This window comes from Danio rerio, chromosome 23 (assembly GCF_052040795.2).
Source record: "Danio rerio strain M-AB ecotype USA chromosome 23, GRCz13ab, whole genome shotgun sequence".
Classification (NCBI taxonomy): Eukaryota; Metazoa; Chordata; class Actinopteri; order Cypriniformes; family Danionidae; genus Danio; species Danio rerio.
The window spans coordinates 209708-236080 of NC_141043.1; the positions used below are offsets into that span (position 1 = coordinate 209708).

At 41.8% G+C, this 26373-nt stretch overlaps 2 protein-coding genes across 5 annotated transcripts in view; one reads left to right on the forward strand and one right to left on the reverse strand.

Annotated features, from left to right (window-relative positions):
* The first annotated feature begins 8642 nt into the window (after positions 1-8642).
* The window catches only part of LOC100001805 (PDZ domain-containing protein 4), a 35891-nt gene continuing 18160 nt past the window's right edge, over positions 8643-26373 (forward strand). For all 4 annotated transcript variants that reach the window (XR_015523003.1, XR_015523004.1, XR_015523005.1 and 1 more), the window contains exon 1: positions 8643-11280. Coding sequence is in view for 1 of the 4 variants with exons in the window: in XM_087306360.1 (XP_087162486.1) it covers positions 11221-11280 (60 nt within the window). In the remaining 3 variants the exon portion in view is untranslated. The remainder of the gene's footprint in view (positions 11281-26373) is intronic.
* The window catches only part of anks1aa (ankyrin repeat and sterile alpha motif domain containing 1Aa), a 133527-nt gene continuing 125309 nt past the window's right edge, over positions 18156-26373 (reverse strand). Inside the window, exon 25 of the mRNA XM_087306307.1 lies at positions 18156-18270. The gene's annotated coding sequence lies outside the window, so the exon portion shown is untranslated. The remainder of the gene's footprint in view (positions 18271-26373) is intronic.

The following is a 26373-nucleotide window of genomic DNA, read 5'->3' on the forward strand; positions in this document are numbered from 1 at the left end:
TGATCACGAGGCTGCGAGAAAATTGATAAAAAGAGCAGAGATGCGGTAAAATAATGATTAAGAAGACTGTGGTCAAGTAAATAAATGCATTAATTTAAAAACTGTGACTGCTGAGAGCAACAGATTCTGGAGCTAGGGACCTCGCGGCCAAAAAACAGACCGGCCCACCAGGAATTCTCCCGGTCCTCCCGATCAGCCAATCCGGGCCTGTCTAAAACGTTCAGCAGTGAGTAGCAGCGTGTGAATACATCCAGCCTCTAGTGGTAATCATAGATTGCATTATGGGATGTTGAGCTCTGCTCTGTCCACGTCTGATGTTCAAAATACCCCATTTCCACAGGACGTCAGCGGCACTGCTTCTCAATCACTTTGAATGGGTGATGTGAAGCGTTGGAAAACTGAATTGTGGATCTACCGGCGCCTCTTCAGTGGTGTTGCAGCAGAAATTAGGAATTTTTCAACTTTTCAAGAGCCAAGCCTCAGCCAATATGATCACTTTATGCAAATACCCCAGCTCAGTGGCCAATTATGGACTAAATTCACCCAAACCTCAGACACGGCCTCCGGCAAGCCCTGTTTCATTGGGTGTTGAGGAAGATGCTCTGTGCTTCAGGTTAGTGGATAATGCGTTTAAAACATCACATTTGGACAGCTTTAAAACAATTCTTTCAGTCTTACTGAACTAATAGTGCTCTTATTCATTTCAGATATACAAATCCACTGATCCATGCACTGAAAAACTGTATGAGGATTAAAGGTTTTGTGTGTGTGATACATGTGTGTGTGTGTGTGTGTGTGTGTGTGTGTGTGTGTGTGTGTGTGTGTGTGTGTGTGTGAAACTTCTGTAGACTGCAGCTAAATTAAATGTATTAGTACCGACTAGAGTGGCACGGTGGCTCAATGGTTAGCGCTGTGGCCTCAAAGCAAGAAGGTTGCTGGTTCGAGTCCAGGCTGGGTCAGTGTTTCTGTGTGGAGTTTGCATGTTCTCCTGTGTTTGGCACAAATGTTGAACACACTGATGTGCTGCTGATGTAAAATGATCAAGTCGGTGTCTGCAGTCGCTGTTCACGTCTGGGTGTGGATAAATTCAGCAAGCAGACGCATAAACACTCGCCCTACAACACTGATGAAGAGCAGAGGAGAGGTGTTTAGAGGAAAATAAGAGAGCTTTCTGAGCGGCTTGAGCTGTTTATGTGGAGGAATTACTGGAGGCAGATCTTGTCATCAGAATATTGATCAGGTCTGGGCTCTCTGGAGATGAGCGCTAAACTAGATTACAGCAGGGGGAACTGCAGCGCTAGAGAGAAGCACACGGCATATCTAATCAGAAGCTGTTCACACTCAGCGTTTCTGGCAGATTCAGACTCATTCAGTCAAAACTGCTCACACCCGTTTTTATTTGCAGTTTAGTTGTGGTGTGTATTGCGGACACGTTCGCTTCAGTATTTGTTTAATTCGCACAGCACTCTGTGGGCATGTTTGTCCTGCAGATGAATATTGCTACTGCATGCTCGTCCCCAGAAGTGTTTGTTTTCATGTCTATACCTGAGTGTTTTGCACACCTTTCTAAGCAATACCATTCCTCCTCTAGGCCAGCTGTCACTGTTCCTGAAGGAAACGGTAAGATATGTCAGTTCACTGCTCAAGATGACGTACATTCACAAAGCTGAACCAGCACAAGAACCGTTTCACTCTCGAGTTTAGCAGTTGTTTCTGTTTCAACACGGGCTCATTCTGAAAGCGTAGTCCCGGGGATGTTTCTGGAGACTGTGATTTATGTAGCCGGAGGTATGTATGGCTGCATTTCTTTTTTTTTTTAAGCGAACGCTAGGGGGCGGTATGACTCCGTTCCTTTGGACGCTTACCGGCTGACCGCTTACCTCTGTGTGGAGGGCTTTCCCACTGCAGCCAGTTGGTCGAGTTAGCTTGTCGTGTACGTCAGCGGACTTGAGACAGTGAGGAGTTGTCGATGATGATGAGGTTTGAGTCTGGGGAAGAGCAGTTCCAGAAATCAGGTATGAGACAAAAAATAAAGTGAGCGAGTGAACACCAGGGTGAGAATGTGGTGAAATCAGACGAGGGCTTTACTTTTTCTGGGCGGCGTTTGTAAACTGTTGGCCGGTTTCAGGCAAGGCAAGTTTATTTCTATAGCACATTTCACACACTGTGGCAATTCAAAGTGCTTCACATATACAGGAATAAAAGAGACAAGTATAAGAGAATAAAGAAAATAAAAAAGTGATTAAAAAACGAATTAAAATGTGTTAAAACATTAAAAAAAACAATGAAAAAGAAGAGAAGAACATAATAGTGTGATCTGCCGGACGCAGCACAGGGCTCGTTCAGTAAAGGCTCAGCTAAACAGATGTGTGTTCAGTCTGGATGTGAATGTGCCTAATGTTGGAGCACATCTGATCATTTAGGGAAGTTAGCGGGCGGGCAGGCGGGTCAATCGGTACAATCAGTTGAGTTTAGTGAAGGAGGAGTCAATCGCCCAGTCAATCATTCAGTCATTCAGACAGCGACCTCTGGTGGGTTAACACGAGAACAGCGAGGGCTTGAATGGCACTCACGAGAGACATTTGAGATATGAAAAAGTGCACACAGCGGCCTCTCACGCATTCACCAAAACAAACACTGAAAAAATACATACCTGCCGGGAAATGTTATCTCTTGTGTGCTGTTGGGTCACTTTCCTCCACTCTGGGCTGATTTTGAGTCTTAATTTAGCTGTAGCTTTCTCTGTGTTTCAGCAGATGGAGTGATTTTTGATGATAAATCTGATTTTGATTGGTTTTACACTGTTCAGACTGACTCCCCTTTGGTTATGTTGGTGTCTGTTTTTGCCCCATTGACTTTCATTATAATCACATATTTAGATTATATGACAGCATATAGTCATGCCATCTTGATTGTTTCTGGTTTGGAAAGGTCGTGAGTCCAGTTGTCGTAGGGAACTCTGTGCATACTCTGCCCACACTGTTACTGCCCACACCCGTCCAGCTGCAAACTCCACACAGAAACACCAACTGACCCAGCCGGCACTCGAACCAGCGAAGCCACAGTGCAACCATGAAATAGAAAATAAACAAATGTAACACAAAGTTTGATGAGTTTTCTGAAATGACTCCAACATTAGAAAAATAAATGCTTTACTTTTTCATGTTCTGATGAAGGCTGAACACATTTAGGGTGCAAAGGTTGTCCTCTGGTCTTTTTTTTTTGTCTTATCTGATAAAATGTTTGTCCTAATCAGGTTGTTTTTATGCAGATGTTTAAAATGTGTTGCATCTGTGTTGGCGTTTCCATTGTGCATTTGTTTTAAATGCAATATTTCAAAATGTGCATAAGAGCATGAGGATGGAAGCACAGCTATTCAAAGATCTGAACATGCAGCAGAGTCAGAACTTATTTTAATGTTTAATATAGTGTTCAATCTGTCATGGAATAGAGGTAGAAGAGTAGAAGCTGAAATATTCTTTCAGGACAAATCACTCCATAATCTGACTGACTGATCGCCATTTGATTCCCAGTTTATATTGTTGCTGCTTTCATGAATATGCATAGAGTAATATGAATATGGATCGGTAAACAGGCTTCGAAAGAAATCAAACAGACCTTGACATGCACAGATCTCTGCTGCACTGTCTGTCAGGTGGGTTATTTAATGATTGCCTCAGCCCCTCCAGAGCTAAATAAATGATGAGAACATTGTTAAAATTCTGCTCGCACTGCTTCCAGCTTTCTGTCTTTCTGTCTGCGCAGACTTCACCGCTTTAACCTTACAAAAGACATGTGGCGCCGTCTGTGTTTCTGAATGATTAAAATGGGTCCTTCATGTCTGCTTTTCATTTCTGTTACTATACGTCTATTGTTGCATGTAGAAGTTTTAGCTTAAAGAGGTAGTTCACTCAAAAACTGCAATTTACTTCCTCTTTACTCTCTCTCAAGTGCTCATGAACCTGTACTTTAGAAGATTCTTGCTTCCGCTGAACACTAAAGGAGATATTTTAAAGAATGTTGGAAACCATTGACTTCCATACGCTATAAAAAGACTGGATTTTACACAATTCATTCACGCTGTCCCAACACAAATCTATTAGGTTAACTTAATTGTTTTCACAAATTAAACTTCATTGAACATCAAACAATTAATTTGACCCTAAAAAACTGAGAATTGTTGTTTTAACTCATTTTAAATAAGTAATCTAAACAAATCGGTAGCATGGTGGCGCAATGGGTAGAACAATCGCCTCACATCATTATACAATAACTTGCCTAATTACCCTAACCTGCCTAGTTACCCTAATTACCCTAGTGAAGCCTTTACATGTCACTGTAAGCTGAACACTAGTGTCTTGAAGAATATCTAGTCTAATATTATGTGCTGTCATCATGATGAAGAGGAACACATCAGCTATTAGAGATGAGTTATTAACACTGTTATGATTAGAAATGTGCTGAGGAAATCTGCTCTCTGATAAACAGAAATTGGGGACCAAAATAAACAGGGTAGCGAATAATTCTGACTACAGCTGTACATTAGGTCAATCAGTAGTGTAGTCAAATCTGGAGCTGATTTAAAATAATAACGTACTATAAAGGGCCAAAATGAATGAGTAGTGTGAACCCCAGACCTGTACATTGTAGTTTGCATGACATAATAATGTATTTTAAATGATTGCCTTAATATCACTCTATATAATGTAGAGTCAAACTGTTTCTGCAGGAACACTGTGCACTTGATATTTCACTTCACATTCCACAATGCGTCACGGTTCTGATAAACATCGCACTGATTATTCACACAGCTGATTGTTCTCCTGACTGTTGATTGGCTGCTGGAAGGAGTGGGTGTGGCCTGCTTTAAAACGCTCTGGATGTCCATTAATGCTCATTAGCAGCTGAATGACAGCTTGCAAAGACTAAATGGACAAGACCTCTCGTCTCATGAATTATAAAGCGCCTAAAATACAGACTGGGTCACTTCTGTTTCAGACAACCCAGCAGAGAAAAGTTCATCTGATGGACACAGTGCTGTTAGTATTATACTATTATTATGTTTGTTTATGTCAAGCCTTTCTTGGAGAGCTGTTAAACATGCGCATGTCTGCTATAACACATACTAATGCATATGGTTTGTCCAGTGTAATTGTGATAAATAAATACAAATATTGAGAAATATATGGTGCAAAAACCAAAGCAGAGCCACATGCATCTAATCTGTAGACGTGTGCTGTTTCTGTACATTAGGATGTGCCTTGTTTGCAGCCTTTCGGAGCAAATTAAATTACTTTTCTTTGAATTCTGACATGTCTATTACATGACATCCTTCAATCTTTTATTTGCAATAACTAAAGATTATATAAGAAAAACAGCAGTCAATGATGTTTACAGCAAGCAATTATTTGATTCTTTCTGGCATCATTGTATTGAGCACAGTTCAGATTAATTATGTGCTGGAACATTGTTTGCTCTATATTTAATATACATTATCATTAATATTCATTCCTTTATTTACTTTTGGCTTAGTCTCTTATTTATCAGCGGTCGCCACAGCGGAATAAATTATTATAGCAGATGTTTTACACAGTGGATACCCTTCCAGCCACAACCCAATAATGGGAAACACCCATACACACTCATTCACACACATACACTCATACACTATAGCCAATTTAGTTCATCAAAAGAGCAGAGTCATCTGACCAATCAAAGCAAAGTATAGTCATCTGACCAATCAGAAAAGAGTCATCTGACCAATCAGAAAAGAGTAGAGTCATCTGGCCAATCAGAAAAGAACTGAGTCATCTGGCCAATCAGAAAAGAACTGAGTCATCTGACCGATTAGAGAAGAGTAGTCAACTAACTAATCAGAGCAAAGTATAGTCATCTGACCAATCCGAGCAGAGAAAAGTCATCTGACCCAATCAGAAAAAGTAGAACTGTCTGACCCAATCATAGAAGAGGAGGAATTATCTGACCAATCAGAAAAAAAGCATTCTGACCAATTATCCAAGCAAATGAGAGCAGAGTAGAGTCATCTGACCAATCAGAGCAATTCTACTCAATAAGCAATCATAACTGTATGCTGTGAGAAAGTTAAAGTGACCTTTGATTGATATGAAGCTGCTGTAAGAGTCCATCAAACACAGTAATGAACACTGAACAGTGGAATGATGCTGCACATGTAATCTTAGCCTGCTTTTACAATACAAGCAGGAGATAAAGCTCTGAGTGTTCAACAGCTGTAAACATCTCTAAACACTTAGAGCGGAGATCACACAATCCCAAACTAATGACACAGGAAATTCTGCTGTATATCTGTCTACTGTCTGACGAATCAGGGTAATGTCCATAAACAAGCTGCAAAAACCCTGTCTCTAGAGCTCTTCTTCACACACACACACACACACACACACACACACACACACACACACACACACACACACACACACACACACACACACACACACACACACACACACTAATTACATTGGAGCTCTTGGCTGTTTCTCAGCTTTCATCAGGGTCTCGCACCTGTTACCGAGTTTCTGTTGTGTTCCTCGTTGGCTCATCCTCTCTTCCCCCTTTGCTTTCTGTCTTTTAGCTGCTCTTTGTGTCCATCAGCAGAATAAACGTCCACATGAAACGACACACGATGACACCCGCACACCTGAACACAAGCATTAGTGTGTATCCACGGGTCTCATCTCGCCGCTGACGCTTTCATCCGTGTGGAAAATAAAGGATTCATATTTCCCAAAGATCTCAAACCTGAATCATGCATGATAGACATGAATACATGACCTTATGAATACCACATCTATCCATCAGCACACACGGCAGTTTTCAAATGCATTATTCAGGAGAGACAGAGAGGGGGGGGGTGGGCATTAGTTTGTCTGTTTGTTTATTTGAAAATAGTGATTTTAGTCATACAGTACCCTTTGCTCAGTGCTCATATCTGTTTGTGAGTACTCTGTTAGACTTTAGCACACGTCTGCAGTTATTTATTGCAAAAATGCCTGGTAAAATACCACATATATTCTTTACAGTACACCTTACTAGTACCGGGTCGGACCTCATTTGCCTTCAGAATTGCTTTAATCCTTGGTAGCAGAGATTCAGCAAGCTACTGGAAATATTCCTCAGAGATTTTGCTCCATATTGTCATGAGAGCATCACACAGTTGCTGCAGATTTGTCGGCTGCACATCCATGATGCCAATCTCCCGTTCCACCACATCCCAAAGCTGCTCTATTGGATTGAGCTCTGGTGACTGTGGAGGCCATTTGAGTACAGTGAACTCATCGTCATGTTCAAGAAAGGCTGTGGCGTTGATGCTCAATTGGTACTAATGGACCCAAAGAAAATCTCCCCCACACCATTACACCACCACCACCAGCCTGAACCGCTGATACAAGGCAGGATGATCCATGCTTTCATGTTGTCTGAACCGAGCATCTGAATGTGTCAGCAGAAATGGAGACTCATCAGAGCAGCAACGTTTCTCCAATCTTCTATTGTCCAGTTTTGGTGAGTCTGTGTGAATTGTAGCCTCAGTTTCCTGTTCTTAGCTGACAGGAGCGGCACCCGGTGTGCTCTTCTGCTGCTGTAGCCCATCCGCCTCAAGGTTGGACGTGTTGTGTGTTCAGAGATGCTCTTCTGCAGAGCTCGGTTGTAACGAGTGCTCATTTGAGTTACTGTTGCCTTTCTATCAGCTGGAGCCAGTCTGGCCATTCTCCTCTGACCTCTGGCCTCATCAACAAGGCATTTGCGCCCACAGAACTGCCGCTCACTGGAGATTTCCTCTTTGTTGGAGCATTCTCTGTAAACCCTAGAGATGGCTGTGCGTGAAAATCCCAGTAGATCAGCAGTTTCTGAATTACTCAGAGCAGCCCGTCTGGCAGCAACAACCATGCCACGTTCAGAGTCTCTTAAATCCCCTTTCTTCCCCATTCTGATGCTCTACAGATTGTCTTGACTTTGTCTATATGCAGTGAGCTGCTGCCATGTGATTGGTAGACATTTGTGTTAACGAGCAGTTGGATAATATGCATTGCATTGTGGTTCATTTTTACACTTTTACTGCTTATTAGAAATCTGCAATATTCATTCATTCATTTTCTTTTTGGATTAGCCCCTTTATTAATCAGGGATCTCCACAGAGGAATGAACCGCCAACTATTCCAGCATATGTTTTATACAGCAGATGCCCTTTCAGCCGCAACCCATTACTTGGAAACATTCACACACATCCATTCACACACATCCATGCGTGTGTGTGTGTGTGTGTGTGTGTGTGTGTGTGTGTGTGTGTGTGTGTACGGAGGAGAGAAAGAATGTTGAATTCTGTTGCATCCTAAAGTACTGCCAGTGAGCGCAAGCATAATGGTGTGTGTGTGTGAGAGAGAGAGAGAGAGAGAGAGAGAGAGAGAGAGAGAATGTATAATTCTGTTGCATCCTATACTACTCTGCAAGTGAGTGCGAGCGCTAGTGTGTGTGTGTGTCTGTGTGTGTGGCTTCACAGGGCGTTAATGCCTTTGTGTGGCTCTTATTCTCCCCTTCTCTCTCTCTCTCTCTCTCTCTCTCTCTCTCTCTCTCTCTCTCTCTCCGGGCTGCAGTGGGGGAGTTTATTCAGCGTTTCACACCAGGATCGAGAGACAGCAGAACTCAGCTCACCTGCCGGTCCTCAACACAGACGCATCGCTCAGAAAACACTCTCAGCCGGACCACAAACAGCGACTGGGGGTTTCAGTACAGCAACAGTCAGGATGGATTACTCACATCTTTCCCAAACAAAAGGATTCAGCTTTTTTGGAAAGAAGAAGAGAGAGAAGGAGGGATGACAGACACGCCTCTCCATCATACCTGACTTTCCTTCAGCGTGTCTTCATGTGAAGGGTGTGTTGATGTCGGATAGTAACATTCACAGTCAGCAGGAAGCAATTGAGGAGGCATTCAGCGATTCAACGAGAGGCAACACACACAACAATTATACAGAGTGCTCAGAGAGAGAAGAGCAATGAGGAGGGTTTAGTTGAAGATGTCTAGCCTTTACTCTTACTCCAGGTGAATGCACCAGTGTGCATTGGTGAGTGTGTGTGTGTTAACATTTAACCCGTCTGTCTGTGCATGTGTGCATGTGTGCATGTGTGCATGTGTGTGTGTGTGTGTGTGTGTGAGTGAGAGAGAGAGGGCGACGCCTGTTAGCTTCTCGGAGCATGTTGAGTGTGTCTGGCAGGTTACTGCAGCGTGAATGGCTAGCCTGCAATCTACAACAGCAGGGTGCCTGAATCAACACACGCGCTTCTCACAGTTTAACAGGATTAAAGCTGCGCGATTTCCATGTAAAGAGCTGACGTCTGAATAAAGTGCGCACAAGTAGTTGAATCAACTGACTAGACACACTGGAACTTGCTGGATGGACTTAAAGCAGACACAATAACTAACAAACGGAGGAGTGTCTGTAGTGTGCTGCCTCAGATTCAAGTCGAGGAATAGGTTTGGAGATTTCTGCGCGTCTAACATCGCACCTCTGCAGCAAACGGTGCGAGCTGAAAGACAAAGACTGTGTCTGATAATTACATTTCACAAGTCACCGAGCAGCAAAAGCATCCAACTGGGATCTTATTAAGAAGGATATCGATTTGTGTCAGACAGAGAGCGCCTGTGATCCCTATTAAGGGCTTGTGTTGTTTAATTGAATTGATCTGGATATTGATAAACGGAGCTTGATTAGAAAGTAAATGCATACTCATTGCTCCACACTTTTATTTGCGTATGATGCGCAGCTGATATTGGTTGTGTTCTGAGTGAGCGATGCATGCCTGAGCAGAACTGTTTAAGTGTGGGAGTTGTGTGGGACTCAAGCGGATCGAGTCTCTCACCTCAGTCTTTCATGTGCAACCGATTACCGATTCGTCCTGCAACATGCACTTTTATCCGACTGAATTCACAGTTCACAGTTTCGGAGAGATGAGAAACGCCTACATGGAGAGACTCAAGTAGAGGCAGATCTGAGCGAGAGGGAGGGATGATGGAAAACACACAAAGGATGAAGTGCGAACGGTCAAACTTTCCTTGAGCGTGTTCTGAGGATGAACACCAGAGACTATTGATTTGAGGTGTGACCGGTGCATGAAGCTGTGCTCCTGTTTACTGGTGTCCACTGAAAACCCAAGGGGAAAGTCAGGCAGACTGATGGGAATCTGCAGTGAGGAGTTTGGCATTAAGATTTGTCAGGTTTTGTTGATTGTTTAAGGCTGCTTGGTTTGAAAGTAATTCCTCTATCATCTGTGTGGATCGTTTAACAGCAGGACTATCAAAAATGCATGCTTTTAAGAGTTCTAAACTATAAATAAAAATCCCCATAACTTTGCTTTAAATCCAAAATGAAAGGACTTGAAATTGCTGACAGTAAAGCAGATCCAGCACACTGCTCATGCTTCTGTCTGCTTCTCAATTAACACTTCGCCCGAAATGCTTTGGAATAATCTGACTCTGTGCTAAATCAAAAACTTCATAGTCGAACACGGCGATGCAGGAGCAATATCCGCTCTTGGGAAGCTGCAGATCTCCAGCCCAAACATTCAATCTTTACAATCCATCACTTTAGACTGAAACACTAGACGTCTCGCAAGCGTTGCATTTACTGACTCAGGAGTAATTTCAGCAAATAAGACAGCGCCGGTGGAAGACGTCTTGATAAGAGCAAGCAGAGAAACGTAATTTCATGCTGATTTTCCCTGAATTAAGCTCATCAATGGGGACTGGAGGAGACGGAGCGCTGCACTACACCGTTTCACATCAAGCACAAATGGACTTTTCTGCAGAACGGCATTCATTTGATTTCACACTCCACACTTGAGATATGACCGTCCTACAGAAGAGCTGATTAGGATGAAATGGAGTGTTGTTGAATGACTTCTAGCATGTGTGCGCGCGCGTGTGTGTGCATGTTAAATGCTTTAAACAGCTTTCCTGCTGTGCATTTACATTCAGTCATTTAGCAGACGCTTTTGTCCAGCGGTTGAGGAGGCATTCAGCGATTCAACAAGAGGAGGCAATACACACAGCAAGTGCAGATCATACTGAGGATTTTACTGGACTGTGAACAGACTGTCTGGGAGATGCTGAACTAGCGCTGATAATTCTCTATACGGTGACCTGAGCTGGTTTGCGAGGGCCTGAAGGAGTCGGAGGTCGGAGGTCAGGATGGGGTGTAACATGTGTGTGGTGCAGAAGCCCGAGGAGCAGTACAGAGTCATGTTCCAGGTGAGAGAAAAACACTGTTTACTGTCTATAATCAGAGAGGAAAAAACATACACAACACACACAGTTGAATCATTTTAGGTCAGTGTGTGTTTTTGTGTGGAGTTTGCATGTTCGTGTTGGCGTGGGTTTCCTCCGGGTGCTCCGGTTTCCCCCACAGTCCAAACACATGCGCTATAGTGGGAACTGAACAACTACACTGGCTGTAGTGTATGAGTGTGTGTGTGAATGAGTGTGTATGGGTGTTTCCCAGTACTGAGTTGCAGCTGTAAGGGCATCCGCTGTTTAAAACCTATGCTGGAATAATTGGTGGTTCATTCCGCTGTGGCGACTCGTGATAAATATGGGACTAAGCTGAAGGGAAATAAATGAATGAAACATCTTACATCAATCAAACTGACTAGAATATTAGTTTACACTTTGTATAAATTAATGTTTATTTGAAAACTGAATATTTAATGAGCTTTATTAGCCCGTTTCCAGCGAGAGATGAAGCTTCCGAGCTATTCAAAACATTTCATTTTCAAACAACTTCATGGAAGTAGCACAAAATCCACTGGGCTGTTGAATAATTGACTCGGCTAATAAAAGATGCACAACAAAGACTAGAGATGAACTTTTGGAGTCTGGAAGCTCAGGGGTGATGTTGAGGAAACAGAAATCTCATTTTCATTTTGAGGTTTTTAATTATGGCGTGAATGCATATATTATATTGTAATTCCTCTTATTAAATTGTTGTCTGACAGCCAGCCCAGCAGCAGTTCTGAAAACATCTATTTTCATTATAAATTGGCCCAAAAAAGCAGCAAATTCATAATGAACCTGCTAAATTCATAATGAACCTGCTCTTGGAGGAGGAATGAGAAAATATGCTTTAGTTATGCCGACTGACAAAGGTCAGAATAAATGAAGAGTGTTATACAGAAGCACAATAACACTCCATCTTCTCGGAGGTCGACTGCATTGACAACAACAGCCGGTCATTTACTCGGTAGTATTTTTAGAGCTTGACTGAGAAAAAAAATGCAGACATGTTCAATTTGGACGAGATTCAATTCATCAATTACATTCGAGTGAGCTAAATTGACCTGACCTTCATGTAGTGTGAGCTAGTCCCGTGTGAATAGAGCTTTTCTCTGTGTTCACATTCAATACAAACTTACCAAATAAGCTATCATGGTACTAAGGGAACAATTTAAAGACAACATGAATGATATTGCTCGTCAGAAGGATTGGTTATTGTCATGTTTTGGCCTGTACTAAATGGTCTGACTGGAAAAATAACAAGCACTTTCAGTACTAAAGACAACATATACGGAGGAAACGAATACCTGGACAAAACAAACAATTCATTTTAAAAAATCAGGATAAGGGTTTGGGGAGATATTACAACCTAGACCTATTACAACCTCCTCTTCTCTATTTCTGTTTGTTGTCTTAATGAAAAGCTCAGATGAACAGTTTTGTGGTGAACAATCCTAAAAGACGTTTAGGGACTGAAGACACCAGGTGATGAAGAGTTTCAGGGGTAACTTTATCCCATTCTTCCTGCAAACAAGTCTCAAGGTGAGCAACAGTGCAGGGACTTCATTGTCTCATTCTCTATTGGAGACAGGTCGGGACTGCAGACAGACCAGTCAATTACATGTGCTGAATGGGGTTCTGCGTTGTCTTGTTGGACTCTGCATGGGCGTCCCTGGAGCAGAAGGCAGCATATTGAGCTCCAGAATCTCTCTGTGCTGTTCAGCATTAATGGAGCATCACAGAAGAGCAGGTCACCTTCGCCAAGAGCACCGACACAACCCCAGACCATGACAGAGCCGGGCTTCTAGACTTGTTGGTGACAGTCTGGATGATCCTTTTCTACATTGGTCAGGACCATACGGTGTCCATTTCCTAAAGAAACACCAGAAACACTGCTTCATCTGAGCACAGGACACGGCTCCACTGTGTGATGCTCCATCCCAGATGCCCAGAGCCCAGAGAAGTGCTTCTGGACACTGTTAACATAGGGCTTCCTCTTGGCACAGTTTAGACTGGTGTTTGTGGATGTGACTCTGTATTGTGCTGCTTGTCACAGGTTTAGCGCAGTAGTGCTGAGCCCATGTGCTGATCTGCTTATAGATGAATGAGGACTCTTGATGCAGCGCCCCCTGAGGGGTCGGAGGTCACGGTTGTTCAGCTAAGGCTTGCGCTCTTGTCCTTTACGCACTGAAACTCCTCCAGACTCCTTCAGTCTTTAATGCTGTTCTGCACTGTTGAAGGTGAAATCTCCACATGTCTTCCTCTCTTCCTCTGAGGAGCATTGTGTTCACACACTTCACACATTTCCTCTTGTGTTTGTGCTCAAACTGGAGATCCTCGACCCATCTCTGCTCCTAAAGCACTAGAGCTTTCCTGATGAGCAGATCATCACCTGTGAACATCACATCATCATTCAGCAGATCACCTGATCCCTGCCCTGAACTGCTGCTGTCTCTGTTAAGATTTATACGATTTCAGGCTATAAGAGCAGGATAGTGGAGAAAAGAGGAATTAAAGATGTTAAAGAGCGATGCATTACACTGAAGAGCTGTGTGGACTCCATTACTGCTGGAGAGAAGCATTACAGAGAGGTGAGCTGGAGGATAGAGATGAAGCATGGTCAGATGGCTTTCTTCTTCAGCTGTTTGCCCTCATATACAGACAGTAATTGATTTCTCCGCATCGCAGAGCAGGAATGAATTGCTGAACCTTAGTGGCTGCTCGGGAACCGGCGGGGCTGTCCAGGGCAGTGCCTGAGTGCAACTCAACACACTCTCAGTGGAGATTAATCTCTGAGGTTCATCTCTCTACCATTTCCAGATCCTTCATTTGTTGGAGTTATTAGGTGCCAAAGAAATGAGAGGAGATGAAAAGCTGTCAGTGTTTCTGATAGATAAGAAGTGAGTGTGAGAACCACAGATATAAGCAGGATGATCCATGCTTTCATGGCGCGTATGCCCAATTCTGACTCTGCTCTTCTTCTTCTGTTGTAGTTCATCTTCTTCAGGATTTGGTGTGCTGTGTGTTCAAGTATATCATTTTAAAGCTGACAATGTCTAGTTTCCACATCTGGTGACAGATATTGATATATATTACTGAGAAACAGGTATTTGTCAGCAACACAAGGACACTCATCAGAGTGGTAAAGCATTACTCCGCTACAGCAATCCACATGTAAACGTTTTTCAGACGCTTTAAGAGTCTAACACTAGCAAACTGCACATACTACCTTATAGTTTAATGTCTACTTCACAAATATTGTCAAAAGTATTTAAAAAATATTATGCATATTCCTCAAAACACAGCGGGCGCCCTTGTATGTTCCTCAATGTAAACTGGATGTCACCTGGTGGTCATGTTTGGTACTGCAGCCAAACTATCATACACCCAGCGCAATAAGGCGCAGACCTGTTGATTTATTGCTATATTCAGAGCAGCGCAACAGTAATTTTCTTATTTTGCGCAGCGTTGTTTAAATAGTAAATCCATTTGCATCACTCTGTGGACTCAACAGGACTGCCTCCAGGCCTTCTTCACCTCTGGGGGCTTTTTCAGTTTATTGATGACCATCCTCATCTGTATAATGTGATCATTATGATCAGTATTATTGATTATCTGCAGATTTATATCTGTTTAATAAGCACAAGTGTAGATGTGTCCAGCTGTGGGGTTTTGGAGATGTCTGCATCAGCATATGGGGTGTAAGAACAGGACGTGTGTTTGGATATAACTCCGTTTTCTGAGCACACTTCATTATTATTGCTCATTTATTCCTCTGCTGGAGATTAGAGCTGAATTTAGAAACAGTTTTGAAGCAAATCTTTGTGTTTAACAGAGGAGATTAAACATGTGGGCTGATGGATGTGTTCAGTGGAGAGAGTTTCCACCTTTCCTCACTCCACCAAAGTAAAGGAGTAAAGTACAGAGGCTGAATGGAGGAGGCTGGTTCTTTATTCTCGCGCTGCAGATGCTCTGTTTATCTGTGTTCTCGCTAGTGAAGCGTTCAGTTTTTACTCTTACAGAGTCGCCATGTAAAGAGCAAATGCACCATGGAGCGACACAACTGACTCTTAAAGGGAATGAGAGACGAGACTCTGATTGGTTTAATGCAGGTTCTGCTCAAAACACAGCCAGAACTCATGAAGAGAATCAGCACAGTCCTGTTTCCGTGAACAAATATTTTAATGGCAACGATATTAGACTCATGAAAGAATAAACGGAGTTTCAGAATAATTATTTATTTTAATTCACAGAGAGATGATTCGTGTCCTCAAAAATAAAACCATAAGCAGATCAGAGCACGAAAACATGCCGTCCAAGTGTCTGGCTGTGTGCGCTGACAGCCTCTCCTGAGATCTGTGTTGCTAATAGACCCTGCTAATTAAGCTTAATTAGGAGCTTTTATTCTCTTTAATCCATGCAGTTTAATGAATTTGTGGGTTGTGCTGTACGTGTGGAGTGGAACAGGACCGCTAATGATTTGAGCCAAAGCGCTTTCTGCTCTTTCACCTCAACCAAAGCTTAATGCTAATTAAATTTCATGTTTATTCATTATCTTTGGCCTGTTTTTTGTTTGTTTGTTTGCTTTTGTGGTATGGTGTCAATAAATATTAAAGGAGACCTGTTCTGCCCATTTCTACAAGCTGCATCTCTGCTGTGTCTAGTGTGTGTGTGTGTGTGTGTTTGAGCTGAGAACAGTACACAGATGATGTTCTCCAGCTCTCTAAAACTGACCCTTACAGGCTTTGATCCTAATTGTGGTGTTTTGGTGACTGTCGCTTTAAATGCAAATAAGATTGTGCTCTTTTCAGAAGAGGGCGGAGCTACTGACACCTGTGCATTAGTACAGGGGCAAATTCAAACACTCTAATGGCTAATGGACAGACGGCTGCTTCTCACTCAGGCCTGCTGTTTATGCTAATGAGATGGAGAGATGGGCACTTTTGGGCGGGGCTTTCCCCCTCTGATGACACCTACAGAGGGAGAATGTCAATCAAATTTCTGCATAACAGGTCCTCTTTAAGTCTGATTTTATCAAGTAACTTGTTCCACAAAATTATATCCAGATTTATGCTCAGTGTATATGAATACACCCTCACTAATCCATTTTTTTTTTGATGCTTTAAAATTTTATATTTGTGCATATACATTAGATTAGTCAGTACTGAAGCCAAATCTGGAGCTAATCTAAATAAATATGTTATGATAACAGTCCAAAATTAGTAGCTCAAATGTATTTGTTAGGGAAAAATATTAAATAAAAATATAAATTTTTGTAATATTTTGCTTGATTTTAAACATATTATTTTATATCTTTTAAGATGTTTGGTGTCTAAACTATTATTTTAATATTTTAATAAGTTTTGTAGAAATGCACCAAACGAATAATATTTACAGAGAAATTGAGAAAAATAATAATTTATACTCAATTTTGCTCATTTGCTGAGCACTGTATATGTGAGTGTGTGTATATATATATATGTGTGTGTGTGTGTGTGTGTGTGTATGTATGCATGGAGAAGAGCAGCATGGACATTCTTCAAAATGTTTCATTTTGTTTTCCACAGAAGGAAAGCAATATTCTTTTAAAGGTATAGTTCACCCAAAACTGAAAAACTACTCACTTTTTACTCACTCTTCACTTCTTCCAAACCTTCATGAGTTTCTTTCTTCTGTTGAACACCAGCTTTGTTGGATATTTTCTTAGATATTTTGATGAAAGCTGAAAACCTGTAACCATTGACATCCATCGATAGAAATATCTGGGAGTCAAAGGTCACAGGTTTCCAGCATTTTTCATTTATCCATTTCATTCATTCATTCATCAGTGTAGTTGATCAACTCCCCTATAGCGCATGTGTTTGGACTGTGGGGGGAACCGGAGCACCCTGATGAACCCACACCAACATGGGGAGAACATGCAAACTCCACACAGACACACCAACTGACCCTGTCGGGACTCGAACCAGAGACCTTCTTGCTGTTAGGCCACAGTGTAACCACTGAGCCACCGTGTCGCCCCCAGAGTGTTCAGCTTTGTGTGAACTAACCCTTTTACAGCTCAAAGAACTGTTCAATTCAAACTGCGTGAGCCATAATCCAGATTGAAATCAAAACACGAATCACATCTTCAGCTCTCCTCCACTCTGCCTCTCCAAACCTGCCCTTATTGCTTTCCCAATATCTGCCACATTTCCAGATATGATCACATGACGATGAGAATCCACAGACATCACACAAAAGCTCTGAGCACACAAATACTGAAGACGCCTGTTTATCTGATGTGTGTGTTCAGCATTTCACACACACACACACACACACACACACACACACACACACACACACACACACACACACACACACACACACACACACACACACACACACACACACACACACACACACACACACACTTAGCTTTCTCTGCTGGCAAAACCACCCGCTGAATAAACAGCATCAATCTGCCCTGCGGACCAGCGATATCCAGCATCCCATCAATCACTCTCTGCACCGTCTCCATTGGTGCTGCATTGCAATGGGATGCGGTTACTAGGCAACCAGATTCATTAACCAAGCACAGTGAGCTTTTACACTCATTTTTGCCTAGTTACATTAGTATTGATGAACATATGGCAGATACAGTTAAATATTAATGCTTTTATATTTTATCCCCAACACATTACTAATCATAACTCATCTCTGATAATGATGTGTTTCCTCTTCATCATGATGACAGCACATAATATTAGACTAGATATTCTTCAAGACACTAGTGTTCAGCTTACAGTGACATGTAAAGGCTTCACTAGGGTAATTAGGGTAAAGTTAGGGTAATTAGGCAAGTCATTGTATAACAGTGGTTTGTTCTGGAGACAATCCAACACTAATATTGCTGAAGGGGTGAATAATATTGAGCTTAACATGACTTTAACACTATTAAACACTGCTTTTATTCTAGCCCAAATAAAACTAATCAGACTTTCTCCAGAAGAACAAACATTAGAGGAAACACTGTGAACAACTCCTCAATCTGAGAAACAGCACAGGAGGGTGAATAATTCTGACTTCAACAGTATAAGTGTTTAAATTCATCAAAGACTCACTCGTTCTCCATCTAACACACACACACACACACACACACACACACACACACACACACAGAGAGAGAGAGAGAGAGAGAGCTCGACTCGACTCGACCACACCCTTTCTTTCTGTCTCATCCTTCCAGACGTATGGTCACATCTCGCCTTCTCTCAAGGCCTTATCAAAGGGGTTTTCTTCAAAGTTGCATTAATTTTTGATCAGAAAGATGTTCGCTGGTAGTCTGTGGTGCTCAGTGAGGTGTAGAATAGCAGGAGAAACCCCATCGTCAGCATTCCCATTCATCTCAATGACAGTCGCTCAGACGTTACGGGACAGTGCAGGAAATGCAGTCTTAACTCTGCTGAGTTTATTCGTATTGGGACGCTAAACTAAGTATGATCACTGCAGAAAGCACCTTTTGTCCTGCTTCTAGTCTAAATATCTAAAAATTCTTAAATCAAGAAGCATTTTCTGGATAAGCAAAAAGTACTGTCTTTTTTAGAAATAATACGCCAAAGAAAGATGAGGTTTTCCTTAAAACAAGCAGAGTAATCTGACAGTGGGGGAGAACAATACTCGTATAATATATCGTGCTTCCCCTGTTGTCAGATTATTCTGCTTGTGTTAAGGAAAAATTCACTCTATTTTGACAGTATTAGTATCATAACAAGACTACATGTTTAGCTTGTCTATAAAATACTTCCTCATTTAAGAATTTTCAGATATTTGTACTAACATTACTGACATTAAGAGCTTTTCTTGCAGTTTTTGTCTTGTTTCTAAAGTATGAAAGAAATGTGGTGTGTATGTTGTATGCAAGTTGTGTCATCCCAGTCATAATTGAACTAAATTCTAAGCAAACACAGGATGATATGAAACTATAGATCCTCTGCTGAAGACATCTGAAGGAAACAGTTGAATAGGGTTTATGCATGGCTAGTGTTTCTTCCCATGCAGATTCATTGACAGTGAACGATTAATGAGTGAATTTCCTACGGTTCCTTTTACAGCATGGATGTTGTGATGTGGTTAATATATAATCAGTTAAACAGACTCAATCATTCATTTAGTTGTTCAAGCGTGAAACAAAATGAAAAGACATGTACATGCACACACCCGTCAGGATCAGCAGGCGAGTGCAGAAGCTCAGTTGAAAACACTGGGGTAAAATTCATCCATCCATTCATTCATTCATTCATTCATTCATGTTCATTTCGGCTTAGTCCCTTTATTAATCTGGAGTCACCACAGCGGAATGAACTGCCAACTAATCCAGCATATGTTTTACGCTGGCTGTAGGTCTGTCTAAGGTATTGGGTGGGGCTAACATACTTAACCACGCCCCTCCAGCTGTCAGTTTTGACAACAAACAGAAATGGTGAGCTATATAGGCGTTTACTTGACTTTTTGAATGAAACACCTACTTTACTACATCCAATCAGCTCGCAGTAGAAAAAACAAGCCACGCCCACTGTTTACTCATTTAATATTCCGTTTCTCTGCAACAACACACACAAAAAACAATCGCAGCTTCTGGTTCATGCAGACTTTAAAGGTGTCGTGAAGTACTTTGAAATGTGCATTTTTTAATTCAATGCTTAACGTAATCTCAACCGAATCATGAAGAGAGGGCGGGGCATACCGTAGCTCCTCCCCTTTTAAAAAGCAGCCAATAGTATGTGATTTTGTTTCTATTTTTATATATATACTCAAATTACTGACTTTCAGCAGTGATCGAATGTACGAGCCTCTTGGCTGATCTCTGTGCATATGATGGATAAGAAGTATTCATTATCAGCTAATGACTATCAGAGTACAACATTGTTCACAGTCAGATAATAGTGTCGTAATGTTGTTTTGAAGTCATTCGGGTGAATATTCAAAGTCGCGGTAAATTATATAGGGAGCATGTCCTCGAGTTGTGCTCATATCAGTATGTCATTATAATTAATCAGTGTTCGCCTTTGTTAATCCTCCTTTATTGAATACCAAAGTCTGAAAGTGTGACTTTAAAATCAACTTAAAAACTACATTTCTTTCCACTTGACATCAATGATCCGCACAGCACTCATCATGGTGGGGGTCTTCTGCATGGCCACGCATCAACTCTCACTCTTTTATTCAGGAAAATGAAAACTTGCAGCTTTTTTCCACCCTTCTGCATTATTGAAGTGTAAGGGATCCCCTCTGAACACACACACACTCACACACACACACACACACTCACCCGCGCGCAGACAGCAGATTTGTAGCAGATCATATCACAGGAGTGTGTTAATGAGGGTTCAGCTCCGTGTGTGTCTAATTAATCCCTGTGGAATGAATGGGCAGGGGAGGGATCAGGATCTACTTAGTATGGAAATGAGTGTCAACACTGAGTTCATCCTTCACTTCATCAGTATGTAGACCAACAGGTACGTCTGTCTGAGACGTGGGAAGTGTAGAGGATAAATGAGAAAGCAGAGGTCAAGATGATCTGGATACAGTTACACTGATAGCAGCTCTGCCCCATATGACAGAGGGAACACACACTGGGTGAGGGAGAGGAGCATGAAGCTCATGTGTGCATTAATCTGATTTAAATGTCCATATGAAAACTCAAATAATCAGCCCACAATAAAGAGATGATGACCCAATTATCATGTGAGTTATTTTGACGTCTTCAACACTTGTTTCCCTGCTGTATCTTGAATAAAGTATATCAGTTGAACGCTGCTGCCTCCTGCAGAATGTGGGACGTTCTTAAGCTCAATTGTTTCTCGAGCAAAGTGATGTTTCAGACATCAAAGACGGCAGAAATCCTAAACAGCGGAGATGTTTCTGTGCCGAGAGACTTCAAAATGAAACAATGATTCTCTGCGCAAACAGGAGCTGATTGCACAAACAATGCAAACTCATGCAGTCGCTTTGTTTTTCAAGAGGCTTCCGTACATAACTCTGAATAAACACATAGCAGCAGGCCCACAGTAGGAAAGGATTGCTCCGCTTCACGGCGTTCCAGCAGAGATGTATTCCCTCGACAAACTGTCTGCAGGGTATGAGACGAGTTCTGCATAGTTAATTTTTACACACAAAAACAGCCACAGCTTTCAAGAGCACAAAAACACAACAACATTAAATCAGTCGACATAACAGGGCATGCATGCATTTCTAATGTCTGCCAGAATATGCATGCGGATTCAGGAAATGAAGCACTGCTCTAGTCTCATCTCTGAGCTGGAGAGAAGTGTTACTGAAGCTACAGGTTGAATGATTGAGTGAAACTCTTTACAGAGCTTCTATGATGAAGATCATCTCGTGTGCGCTGTGTGGACAGAGCTGTGTGTGCTGCAGTGTCCACTGCCATATTGGGCTGATATAAACACAATAATTATATTTTATTAATTTGTCCCTTTATTCAACAGGGGTCGCCACAGCGGAATGAATCGACAACTATTCCAGTATATGTTTTACACAGCGGATGCCCTTCCAGCTGCAACCCAGTACTGGGAAACACCCATACACACTCATTCACACACACACTCATACACTACGGCCAGTTTAGTTGATCAATTCTCCTAGCATGTGTGTTTGGACTGTGGGGGAAACCGGAGCACCCGGAGGAAACCCACACCAACACAACATGCAAACTCCACACAGAAACACCAACTGACCCAGCCAAGACTCGAAGCAGAGACTTTCTTGCTGTGTTAACCACCGAGCCACTGTGTTGCTCCATTCAAAAAACACCCAAGTCTTGTTTTCCTTATTTTCTTGTAAAAGCGGAGCCCGCTGTAGGTGAGCGTGTAATCTAGAGTGTGTGTTGGTGTGCTTTATCTGGAGAGTGTTTATTCTGTCAGTCTTCAGTCCCGGGAGAGCTAACACAGCATCAGTATTCTCCTCAGCGCCTGCACACTCTCACAATCTGTGTGTCCTCCGCTAAAACCGGAGTCCGTTTAACACACTGACACTCATCGACCTCTAGTAGAGGCTAAATAAACCCTTTGTCATGCACAGCAAGGGTTAGTTAGGCAGTTAGGTAATTGGTTAGCTAGTTGGTTGGTTGGGTAGGTGGGTAGGTAGGTAGGTAGGAAGTTAGTTGGTTGGTTGGTTGATAGTTGGTTGGTTGGTTGGTTGGATGGCTGGATGGTTAGTTAGTTATTTAGTTATTTAGTTAGTTGTTGGGTAGGTTGTTAGTTAGTTAGTTAGTTAGTTAGTTAGTTAGTTAGTTAGTTAGTTAGTCGGATGGTTGGTTAGTAATTTGGTTAGTTGGTAATTTGGTTAGTTAGTTAGTCAAATTACATGTAAGTAAAGCTCTTTCTCCTAGTAATTTGGTTGGTTAGTTAGTTAGTAAGTTGGTCGGTCAGTCGGTTAATTAATTGGTTGGTTGGTTGGTTGGTTGGTTAGTTGGGTAGTTGGTTAATTGGTTGGTTGGTTGGTTGGTTGCTTAGTTAGTTAGTTAGTTAGTTAGTTAGTTAATTGGTTGGTCGATTGGTCGATTGGTTAGTTAGTTAGTTAGTTAGTTAGTTAGTTAGTTAGTTAGTTAGTTAGTTAGTTAGTTAGTTAGTTAGTTAGTTAGTTAGTTAGTTAGTTAGTTAGTCAAATTACATGCAAGTGAAGCTCTTTCTCTCCTACAGGTTTTTCTCCAGTACAGACACAAAGATGCAGCACAGACACACATAATAAATACAGTAGTTTGATATCTAGACTGAAGAACACACATCTTGATATGGATTTATTCTATTCAGTTTCAGCCCTGATGCCTTCCCTGTCTGTCCAACAGAAAACATTTATAGTGCGATACGGTGAGCGATATATCAGGCATCACTACCTGCCATAACAATTCATCAGTTTTACTCCATATTATATGATATGGTTAAAATTACAATCAATAAAACAATACCAGCGGCAGTTTAATTACACCTACAGGTTTCTTTTAATGAGCAGTCTGACTCTGGAGACCCCCTGCAGCAGCAGACGTGCTTAAAATGCTGTCTGTGTGCGCAGCGAGGCTGAGATAGTGTGTGTTTCTGTCTGTGTGTCGTCTTTCCCTTCCCCCTGTTTTCTGTCGATCACCTCTTTGAACTCTCCCCTTCAGCTCTCTGTTCTCTGTGCAATAGTGAAGACCAGTGTCTGTCTTTGTTTCTTCACTGGGACGGTGCAGGAAAAATAAAATGAGCCATTCAGTACTCTGTCATGCATGGTTCGGTTCGTGTGTGTGTAAATCAGAGCCTAAAGTGATGTCCTCCTCTTGTCTAGCAGGATGAGCAGGATTAACCAAAATACAAAAAATGCAAAAATTAAGTCCACAACATTGCTGAGCCCCAGCCCACCATCCCACATAATAACCCCCACTGGACTGATGCAGAATATCACTGAATTTCTGGACCCGGCAATATAATGGTGCAGCGGTTAGCACTGTGGCCTCACAGCAAGAAGGTCTCTGGTTTGAGTCTCGGCTGGGTCAGTTGGTGTTTCTGTGTGGAGTTTGCATGTTCTCCCCGTGTTGGTGTGGGTTTTCTCCGGGTGCTCCGGTTTCCCCCACAGTCCAAACACATGCGCTATAGGGGAACTGATCAACTACACTGGCCGATGAGAGTGTGTGTGTGAATGAGTGTGTATGGGTGTTTCCCATTACTGGGTTGCAGCTGGAAGGACATCCACTGCGTAAAACATATGCTGGAATAGTTGGCGGTTCATCCCACTGTGGTGACCTCACTAAGCCGAAGGAAGGTGAATGAATGAATGAATGAATGAATGAAAATAGCGTTACTGTATGATTATAAAGCTTGGTATTCTGTGCTGATGTATGGTATCAAACCAGAACCAACACTTGTTTGAGCCCGACTCTCCCCCTACAGCCTCATTTATTGATCTGTTTCATCATTTATTGTTTTACATGCTACTCGTTACCCTGCAGCCAGCGGTGTACGTGCGGCTAGAGATGTTTCCCGAATTACGCCTGCTCAAATTAGTGTCCGGGGACACACTTATGCCTCTGTGCCAAAGACGAGGACAACTCCTATGTAATAAATCATCGCTTACTGTTAATTAAACCGTCCGTCTGCACTGCGCTCCGCGTCTGTGTGTGTGTGTGTGTGTGTGTTTATAGCTCTGACTAGGGAAGATGCGTTAAACTGTGTGCATGATTGCGTTTATGAAAGCCGGGGCCCCTGACGGTCGTACCCTTGGAAATAATTTGACAGGAATAGAGCGGAGGAAAGCGGCCTTTACAGAACGACTATTAAAAGCAGAGGGACAATGAATCCTCCGGCCCAGTGTGCCACAACAGAGCAGTGGTAATAATGTGTGGAAATGGATTTTGGGAGTGACAAACCGGTTTCTAGAGAAATCTGCAGACAGCAGAAGAGGTCACTGCTGGGAAAAAGAGGAGGTTGTGGATACAGAATGAGATGTATTCAGCAGTGTGTGTGTGTGGTTTCAGGAGGGGACATACAACTGAAGTCAAACGTATTCGATTTTTATATTCTGCTTCAAATATTCCCCAGATGCTGTTTCTCAGATTCAGCAGTTGTTCTCAGTGTTTTCTCTAATGTTTGTTCTTCTGGAGAAAGTCTGATTAGTTTTATTTGGGCTAGAATAAAAGCAGTTCTTAATAGTTTTTGCATGCAAATCATTTTTGCCCACTGTCTTTCTATGGGGGAGTCATGAACACACCTTAACTGAGGCATTGCAGTTATTCGGGTGTTGTTTTGGGGTCTGTTGTGCCCTCTTGGATGAGTTCTCGCTGCACTCTTATGGTCATTTTGGTCAGCCGGCCACTCTTGGAAAGGTTTAACATGTAGCCAGCATGATGATCTTATTAGGGTGGTCAAATGTGTGTTTACATTATCTACTGTTTTCATTATTGACATTATTATTTAAGATACTGAATGTTTCCACTATTTAACAATCAGAGCCCTGCTGTAATCTGCTCCCTGCATGAACTACAGCAGTGAATAAAACAAATGAAGCACTCAGCAGATTTCCACTGCTCTTGTAATGAGCTGGACTTTGCATAGCTGGACACATTTTATCTCACATATTTGCGTTTAGCGAGTGTGTTTTGCAGCTTGCAGATATATGGTAATTGGGTTGAGGGTGTTTAGTTGTGCGAGGCATAAATCAAGAAAGCTTCAGTGAAGGGAATCTTCAGAAAGACTGCACAGGATCAGTTTGGCTGGTTAATGAGTGCGGTAACCTTGTGTGAGGAACAGCTTCATCCATACTGATTGCACTGCTCACATGACCACAGTTTCAATGGGGAAAAATGCTACAGTAAAACATTGGTTAACAGTATGCTTAATAACTTTCCCACAATGCCTTTTTGTTGGCATTACTGTGGTAATTTTTAGCTTTTGAATATGTTAATTAGAATTAGAGATCTAATGTTGATGAATAACGTTTATTGCACTGTTTGTTTACTGTTTGTGTGTTACTGTGATGGTGTTTAGCCGTTGTGTGAATGACTCTGAGCACTTTATATACAGTAGTATGTTTCTCTGCTTGTGTCTGATCATCTTTGATTCATTATATAAATTTCTCATCCACACATGCTCAGCTAGAGACCATGTTGAGGGATGTATTTCTTGTTTTAAAATTTTTATTTACATAGCTTCTGAGAGTCCAAAATACTCCAGATATTAATAAATGATGTTTTGATTGTTGTTATGACATTGAGTTATGTTTGAATCGCCTCAGATATGAAATAGCTTGATAACAAGCAGGAATATGAGCACATTGAAATGCTGTATAATGGGCAGGGCCAGACGGAATCTCCGGACGTTTTATGCTATTTCTGCAGAGAATTTTGGTAAAAATCTGCGTATTTTTGCGGAATTATTTTGGAAGCTTTATAAACTTAATATATAAAATAATAGGTTAAAAACCTTTTAAACTTTTATTTAATCTTTAAATTACAAATCCAATTAGACTCACTTCATTTGGTAAACAAAGCAAGTCTCTCATATAATATCTCTACTAAAAGACAGAAAATATTACTGTACACAC